Source organism: Sparus aurata, chromosome 2 (assembly GCF_900880675.1).
Source record: "Sparus aurata chromosome 2, fSpaAur1.1, whole genome shotgun sequence".
NCBI classification, from domain to species: Eukaryota; Metazoa; Chordata; class Actinopteri; order Spariformes; family Sparidae; genus Sparus; species Sparus aurata.
This window is the reverse complement of record NC_044188.1, coordinates 23,459,769-23,468,399: the sequence shown is the minus strand read 5'-3', so window position 1 is coordinate 23,468,399 and position 8,631 is coordinate 23,459,769. Positions and strand designations below refer to the sequence as shown.

Genomic DNA, 8,631 nt, shown 5'->3' with positions numbered 1-8,631 from the left:
CACCTCTCATTATAAAGGCAGGAAGCTCTCCCTAACCCGGCCAGCAGAGAGCAGTGTTTTAACCCGGGATGTCAGCCCTCACATTATCAACACATTATTTCAGACAACAACCACACCATTTATAATTTTATGAAGTATATTTCTTCATATTTTGTATTTGTTTTCAGCAAAACGATCTACGTAATGTAATAATCCGAGAATTGATTCCAAGAATACATTAACTGGGAGGCTTTTTCTCATTGCTGTGCTGTAGTTGAGCTGCAATCATGTGCAGGAGATGACCTGGAGACTCAGAGGCAGCAGCTGGTGGGCAGGTGAGGGGGAGCAGGTCCTAGAGGACAGGTTAGCGTGCTGGGTGTTACTGCGTCATCCACCAACGTACACATTTTTTACTGTGATCGTCGGTCATGTCTCACAAGAGGGCAGCATTACACCCAGATGTACAACCTCACATGTAGAAAGTCACCAGTTGATCGATTGATTGATTGATTGTTTGATTCACTGATTGACTGATAACTCCAGGTCCATAGATGGTGTGAGATAAATACACAGAATGCATCAGACAGACACAAAAATGCCTCTAAATTCTTCCAAGCTTTATTGAAAAGGCTGCATTTTGCAAACCAGAAAAACCACACGTCTTTGCTTCCATTAGTCTGGCGAGCTGAGCAGCAAACACTCGTTTCCTGGGCAGCAGCAGGTAAGAAGCTCTTCACTATTTCATGCATATTTGTTTTGTCAATATCACTCGACAGCATAAAATGTCTTTACCTCTGACTAATTCAGATAGTGGCAAGGGGGTAAGCAGAAGTAGTTTCTGTGATTGTCAAACTTTTTATTACTGTGTCTTACTCTGTGGGAAATCTCACACATCTGGCAACTGTATGCTGTCATATTACACACCTCGTTTATTCAATAGGGACAGACAAACTGTTGTCCAATGCAAGGTTCAAATTTGCAACACCTGTCTCTTGAGGAACTTTTATGAGAATTTAAAGCAATGACATAAATAGGGAGCAAACTAGACATGAGTACAGTTTTTTATTAATCAGGATTTGGTTGCTCTTTTTCTGTAAATTTCAAGTGATCAGATAACGAGTTCCAGGACTTTTGTCCTTTCACAGTGAGCAAAAGATGTTACAGAATAGACATTGCTCAGTAATATCTGAAAAAAAAGTTAATCTAGAAATTCTATCCAATGTCTGTATCTTTTCCACAGAACTCTGTCAGGTTGTCGTTGGATTCATATCATGAAGTTTATCTGCTGTCCTGGGAACAGCTCTGGTGAAGATGGTAAACACATTTTTATTACTGTATGCAAAGACTCACATTTCAATTTGCGTTTATGAATAAGACAGTGTGTCAGTGTGATGGCAGGTAAATAGTGGTCAAGTAACAATAACATAGTGACATAACCTCTTTTTTTATTGACAATGATCATTCAAACGCTTCAGCAACAAGAGCAATAAAATAATAATAAACATAATAAAACATAATTATTTAGACATTTTAGAAATAACGACACAGCATGCTTTTGGTTTAGCCACGTGTATTTCAACTCCTATTTCATTTACCTCCTATTGAACACAGATCATGTTCACAGTGATGTAATATAAGGCAGCACTGTGAGACTAAGCTTAATACCTTTACAAAACAAATTAGTAAAAGCAACAACAGAACTTTTCACAGAATGAATTGCTTTATTGTAGCTAAATGGGAAAAAAAATATCAAAATCAAATGAAAAAGAAAATAAAATTGAAACTAACTTTATTAATTTTTTAAACGTCAGAAAACTGATTACCTTAGAATTACTGAATAAAGGTTCCTTTATATTTAAGTTATATAAGCTAAAAATACAAAAATATATATTAAATGTTTAATCCTTTTTACTTATCAGTAATTAGGGTTAGGGGAAGATGTTTTGTAATCAAGATTGCTTTGTCAGGTTTTACAGTGTAAAAGAAATAAATGATCAAATTCATAAAACTGATGAAATAAAAATGGCATGAACAATAAAAGAAAGGAAAAAAAGGAAAACCAAGTAAGCCAGTGTGATTATTGTATTAACAGAACTTGTTCGAGATGACCCAACGAAAGTACAGTAAGCAACTAAGTATGTCACCGTTATCTGATCACTCTTTAAGGCGAACCTCTGCCACAAGAACCGAAAAAAGGAAGGACTCTTGTTCCTGATGTCCCACCAAGTAAGCCACTCGTCATCTGAGGAGAATAACTCACATATTACCACACAGACTTAAAATGTATTCTCACAGTTGATCTGCTTTGTCGCCCCCGCTACAGGAAGAGTAGTCGCCTTCACAGCCAAGCTGAACACTGCTCACAGCACCCCCTACCACTCTGGTGTCCTGAAGCTCGTGGATGTGCTGGTCAACGAGGGAGAGGCCTACAGCCCTGACACGGGCATCTTCACCTGCCCGCTGGAGGGGTTCTACCACTTCACCGTGCACATGTCTGTGAACGGGCGGGCTCAGTGCGCCATTTTTAAAAACGGAGAGAGTTTGGCTTCGGTGTACCACACGAGTCTCCCTGATAAATGTAGCCAAGTGGCCAGTGTCAGCAGCACAGTGCAGCTGTCTGAGGGAGACATGGTGTGGGTTAATTTATGGGGTCACGGTCGGCATGAGATCATCGCGACAGACGATAATGATACAGTGTTTGTTGGGTTTTATTTAGGTTAATGGAGTCAGGGTCAAAGGGCCCTACAGCGTCACATGCTAACCACAATGAGTCAAATGGAGGATATGAAATGTGTGTAAATATGTTGAACAGTATTGTGAGATAAATGATCATTTGCTGTGTGGTCATAAAGTGATGGAGTGGACATGTCTTCAACTTTTCAAAACTGAGGTGGAGCCTCCGAATGAATTCACTGCATGAAACTGCACATAAAACCTGAAAGCAACTGTGTACGATTAAAGGGACAGTTCACCCTAAAATCAGTCTCTCTGGCCAATATCTCCCAAACTCTGCAACTCACACCAGAACTATGTACATGGATAAACGATACTCCAAGTTTTTCCCACTTCATACGAATCTCCTTTTCTTAAAAAAAAAATCAAGTTTCATACACAACTGTCAAACATCAACTTTCACTCAGCTTGAGCACTGATCAGCTTTCATTTTAGTAGAATAGATCTATAACAAGAGTTGGTTTGGCTGTTATTCTTACATGTATCTTAAACCACAACACTGCTACCACTGACTGCATTGCTGCAAATTCGTGACCTCACATGACAGAGCCAACCGTACCTGTTTTAAAACACCACCTTGTTTGCCAAGAACATTCCAAAATATCTGTTTTTCTTAAACAGAGCTGAGACATGTCACAGCCAGAGGCAGCGTCATTACGACTGATCGCTAGTTTGGGAAGGCGTGGCTGTTTATTTCTCACTTCCATTCATAATTTCCCTCCATGTTTAGGTTTACTTACTAATCATGTTAAATATAGTTACAGACGAGTTACATCAGTCTGAAGAAACGCGATCGAAATGTGTGATATGTGAGTTTCACCTTTGCAAACAGGCAGTCTGTAATTAGTACAGACAAACAACTCCGTCATTGCTTAACCATTGCTTAAGAAACTCTGCAAATTACTGTCTTTGCCACTATTAATCAGTTTCTGAACTACCTGAAATGCTTATACTGTGCAAAAACAGGATCATTCATCCATATGATCTGTTTCTTCTGTTGTCATTTTCCCTGCTCCGTGTAACTTGCAACATGTCTGTGCTGTCACTCTGTGGTCTGTTCAGTCATGAGACAATCTCTGCACCAGTGCCACTTCCTTCCTTCACCAATGCCAAAATGTGTCAAACACACTACATAACCACTGTGTTGTTGCTCTGTTGTTGGTGTTTAACCTTTTAACATGTTGCGTCAGCAGGTAAAACTCTGCAAACCAGAAAAACAACCTCACATTGTGTCTCTGTGATGTTCAGCTGATGGCAAGAGAAAAAAATCACAACACTCCTCTGCAAGCAACAGGTACGGATCTATTTGGTGCATGTGTAGATTTGAAGTATGTGTGTCAGAATTCTTAAAGAAACCTTAACAAAAGTGTCTGGCAATGTTTTACAGGCTTTGACTTGTGGTACTGCAATGATGTGTTTGGTCACGTTAAAGTCATTTCCTTTAAATGTATAAAAGCTGCATAATCTTAACTCTAAAAACTGTCCAGAAAACTTGCATAAAATCAATACTTAGGTCAAGTACCACAAGTCATACAGGTTTACTTATATTACTGAAAGCTTATTTGCATATTATTTTTTATATCTACAGAAGCACATTAGATCTTCATCAGTCTTCAGTCATGGCATATGACACCTCCTCACGCGGTAAAAGCTTTTAATAATCAACAAACATGTGCATTCATCCGACTGTACAGCAGTCGTGATGTAAAAAATGTCTGCATCCATGTACACATTTTGCTTGGTGTGTATGTACAGTTTCAAGGTTGTCACACAGTGCTTTATTTTGATGATATTTAGAAAGGGAACACAAAAGAGCTTGAATTGCTTGTATGGGTGGGCTGACAGAGAGCCTTTGTAACCTCTGAACCTATGAAACTTGAAACAAATTCACACCGTTTTATGTCTAATCACCAGCACTGGCTTTACCCACTTTAGGCAGACCTGTTGCCTTCACAGCCAAGCTGAAAGTCGACGACAGCCACCCAAAACACTCCGGAGTCCTGAAGTTTGCCAACGTGCTGGTCAACGAGGGAGGAGGCTACAGTCCTGACACAGGCATCTTCTCCTGCCCTGTGGACGGCCTCTATCACCTCATGGTGCACATGACGGTGTACGGATGCGGACAGTGTGCCATATTCAAGAACGGAGAGAAAGTAGTGTCCCTGTATCACAGGAATCTGACGGATAGACTCAGTTATAACAGCAGCCAGGTGGCCAGTGTCGGCAGCGTGGTCAAACTGTCCAAGAAAGACGAGGTCTGGATTAATCTATGGGGGCTGGGTCGACAAGACATCTTTGCAACAGAGGATAATGATACTATCTTCACTGGGTTTCATTTGAGATAAATCTGTCATTATCACATGTTATGATCATCATACAGTATCTTATCAATTGTCCTCATGCATTGTGATCTTCTCATTTTAAATTCCAAGTGCTGCTTGTCTGAAACTAAACAAAATATCATGCATGGATTATTAAACTGCATTGAACTCATCTCTCATCTCTCCTTCAGCACCATGGTGATGTAATCCTCAATAAGAGCAGAAACTTTGTGATAAAATAAACCTATTTTTTTTATGGCTATCAGAACCTGTGATGAGAAACAGGCAACATTCACGAGCTAAATGTACAAAAAAGTACCCTGAAAACTAAAATTGAAATAATAAGATTGGAACGTGCCATTGGCATCACACACAATTACAGACATTAACACTGGACAATGATTAGTGAATTAGAACTACAGTATGTTTTGTATCATAGTCATCTATGAGATATAATTATGATGTTTTTTCATTTTCAAGACAAACTCTCAAAATGTGTACATTATGTGTAAATGCAAGCGATTTATATTGTATTTGTCTCTACTGAGAGACCATAATTTAACACAAGACAAGTTATCAGAGCCTGAAAACACGGATAAGTTGCCACTCAGTGTGCTCGTGATCCATTTTGTCCTCCAGTACAAGCAGCTGTTTGAGAGGAATTTGGAGAATCTGAACCAGTGGCGAGGCTCCTGCTGGTTTAACTGGAGCAGGCAGTTGTGTTTCAAGTCTTGGTTGTAGCTAAAACACCTGACTTTAGTTTAAACTAAACAAATACACTGAGTCTCCAGGTCATTTATTCTTAAATGTAAGGATTTGCACATTTTCCCTCCAGTGTATTGTCCTGAAGTCGTTGGAAGAATTTAGTCAGTATAGTTATTTTTTCGATCTCTCTCTACACAACATATATACTTCTATAGGTGTCCAATAAGGTTACCTGAAACTCCAGTCAGCCTGCTCTCATTTTGTGTTGTTTTGTGTTTTTAATGTCACAATTTAGCCAGGAACAATACTTTCTTTAAAAAAAAAAATGTACCAAGATTTTTTGGGGGTTTTTTTTTGCTTTTTTGGTTCTTCTGTAAAATAAAGTCTCCCCCGTCATTTAAAAGGATTTGAAAAAAACTTGATGGAACAGGTTGCAACTGAAAACCAGATGAGCAACTTCAGCCTGTGTCTCAGCTCTGCTCTCACATATGCAGCATTCTCCCGCAGGACAGCGACAGGTAAGAAGACCTTTGCTCATAAAATATACCAAACTGAAAGGTCTTGCAGATCGATCTTAGTGTTAGCATGCACTTGTTTTGCACTGTTTAGGGAAACACAGTGAAAGACAGCAAAACTGAACTTCCTTAATAGTTCATTGTGGTTTTTTTTGACTACTCAGTCGGTGAGCATATGTCACGTGTCACCGTGCAACTGACAAGTTTCAAAACCTGTGGTTTGCACACAGTTAGATATAGATATTATGTAACCATCCAGAAAATGCACTCATTTAATAACTGTTTTCAACAGACGTGCAGCACCACATCATCAAACCTGTAAGTCATGGCCTATGAACCCAGCCGTGGAGACAACTTTTCCCCATCAGGTAAAAAAAATCAACAGCCTTTCAAACCCCGTTATGTCATTAAGTGTAGCTCATATGTGTTTTTAAGGTTTTTTTGTATATAACTTATTCAGTGCTGCCCATATAACTGAAGACAGTCAAAGAGAATAAAACATGGCATATTAAATACTAATTTGATTGCAGGAATCAAGTCAACTGAGGAAAGTTCCTCTCATTGTTTTGAAGTTGTATCTTCCTCGGACACACCTGTCACACATTTATGTGCCCAGAGATGTTTTGCTAAATTTGAGAGAGAAGAAAACGGCGCCCCAAACAGTCAGTGCCATTTCCTGCCTCGGGCATTTGATGATTATGTTGCATTAATACACAACAGCAACAGGATAAGAGATATTTCAAAGAGTGGCTCCACCAGTGTTACACATTAAAGTGGATTGTGTGTAATATAGGTGCCGGGTTTTTGAAAAGCAGTTCACTGGTCTAGCATTATAATCCTGTAACACTGTTGGACTCATTATCGACAGTTTAAAAACAAGTCGATTGCAGCATAAGCAGAAATATCACCTTTTTTATTTCACACAATCTTCTTTCTTCGATTGCAGCATAAGCAGAAATATCACCTTTTTTATTTCACACAATCTTCTTTCTTCTCAGAACCTGGTGCATACATTACCCACAATGCAACTTAGCCAGTGAATCATATCACCTGTGGCAAGATTGCACATGCAGCAGTACTCCCAAAGAAACACACTTTAAAGTGTAAAACTTGTGGCGTTACCCTTAAAGCACAAGTGTGACGACCTATTCAATGCAAAATTTTATAAGAATGTACTTTTGTAATATAGTATATATTTGTGTATTTGAAGGGACAGTACAACATTTACTGAGGAGGATGAGTGTAATTAAAGTAGGCAGTATATTATGATTTTTAGGATTGGCTGAGGATATTTGAGGGTGTGGCAATTTTTCTCTTAGTCAAGAGCAGAGAAGAAACAAATCATAATGTAATAATAATGATATTATCCATACAGTCCCTATTGTCTAATTGTCCCAACTGGAAACAACATGTCACATCACAAAACACTGATGCATTTCAGTCATGAACTCTTCATTTCTAAATTTGCAGAATAGGTGTTGTTTAACAGCTCTGTAACATCCTTTCTCTAATTATAATGATGTCGCCCATTCCAGGGACTGTTGCTTTCACAGCCAAGCTGAAAGTGGAGGACAGCTACCCCTGTTTCTCTGGAGCCCTGAAGTTTGCCACTGTGCTGGTCAACGAGGGAGGAGGCTACAGTCCTGACACTGGCATCTTCTCCTGCCCCGTGGATGGCTTCTATCACTTCACTGTGCATGTGTCTGTGTATGGGCGAGGGCAGTGCGCTATATTTAAAAATGGAGAGAAAGTAGTGTCACTGTACCACACTACTCTGCCTGATAAATGTAGCCAAGTGGCTAGTACCAGCAGTGTGATCAAACTGTCTAAACAGGATGAAGTCTGGGTGGATGTGTGGGGGCCTGGCAGAAACGATATCTTTGCAACTGATGATAATGACACTGTCTTTAGTGGTGTACGCTTGGGTTGATGGCATTAGTGACAAAATGTCACTCAAGTTCTCAGCTGGGCTTTTCTTTTCCTGCAAAGAGCCAGTACCACTTCAGTGTATTATTATTATTATGATTATTATCATCATCATCATCATCATCATCATCGTTATTATTATTATTATTTTTTATTGTTGTTATTATTATTGTTAGCTGAATTTTGAAACGATAATGTTAAATTGAGCCTTTGCCTCAAGAACTTCAATGTTTTACTTTGTTGTGAACTTTGTTGTGCAAATACATCTGACTAATAATAATGTAACACTGTATGGTTTAAATGTAACATTGTATGGTTTAAATGTAATATTGTGTGGTTTAAATGTAACACTATGGTTTAAATTAACACTGTGTGGTTTAAATGTAACACTGTATGGTTTAAATGCAAATAAAAGAGAAGTATGCCCCGACGTGTACTGTTCCCTCCGGCAG

The 8,631-nt window shown here is 39.0% G+C and overlaps 3 protein-coding genes across 6 annotated transcripts; all 3 read left to right on the top strand.

The window, feature by feature from the left end:
• Window positions 1-601: 601 nt before the first annotated feature.
• LOC115597084 (complement C1q tumor necrosis factor-related protein 5-like) lies at window positions 602-3,383 on the top strand. 2 transcript variants are annotated; one of them, XM_030442752.1, is made up of 4 exons: window positions 602-700; window positions 1,220-1,293; window positions 2,146-2,205; window positions 2,303-3,383. In XM_030442752.1, the coding sequence occupies exons 2-4, from the start codon at window positions 1,251-1,253 to the stop codon at window positions 2,698-2,700; spliced, it is 501 nt and encodes a 166-aa protein (XP_030298612.1). In that variant the 5' UTR covers window positions 602-700; window positions 1,220-1,250; the 3' UTR covers window positions 2,701-3,383. The 2 variants fall into 2 exon arrangements, with proteins under 2 accessions (XP_030298612.1, XP_030298604.1); XM_030442744.1 differs by lacking the exon at window positions 602-700 and having other exon boundaries at window positions 1,183-1,293.
• A 51-nt stretch (window positions 3,384-3,434) lies between these two features.
• LOC115597082 (complement C1q and tumor necrosis factor-related protein 9-like) lies at window positions 3,435-5,205 on the top strand. 3 transcript variants are annotated; one of them, XM_030442707.1, is made up of 3 exons: window positions 3,435-4,006; window positions 4,301-4,356; window positions 4,627-5,205. In XM_030442707.1, the coding sequence occupies exons 2-3, from the start codon at window positions 4,332-4,334 to the stop codon at window positions 5,055-5,057; spliced, it is 456 nt and encodes a 151-aa protein (XP_030298567.1). In that variant the 5' UTR covers window positions 3,435-4,006; window positions 4,301-4,331; the 3' UTR covers window positions 5,058-5,205. The 3 variants fall into 3 exon arrangements, with proteins under 3 accessions (XP_030298567.1, XP_030298578.1, XP_030298589.1); XM_030442729.1 differs by having other exon boundaries at window positions 3,444-4,006; window positions 4,648-5,205; XM_030442718.1 differs by lacking the exon at window positions 4,301-4,356 and having other exon boundaries at window positions 3,436-4,006; window positions 4,648-5,205.
• Window positions 5,206-6,175: 970 nt separating this feature from the next.
• LOC115594448 (complement C1q and tumor necrosis factor-related protein 9-like) lies at window positions 6,176-8,609 on the top strand. The gene is made up of 3 exons (XM_030438545.1): window positions 6,176-6,256; window positions 6,546-6,621; window positions 7,789-8,609. The coding sequence occupies exons 2-3, from the start codon at window positions 6,579-6,581 to the stop codon at window positions 8,181-8,183; spliced, it is 438 nt and encodes a 145-aa protein (XP_030294405.1). The 5' UTR covers window positions 6,176-6,256; window positions 6,546-6,578; the 3' UTR covers window positions 8,184-8,609.
• Window positions 8,610-8,631: the final 22 nt, after the last annotated feature.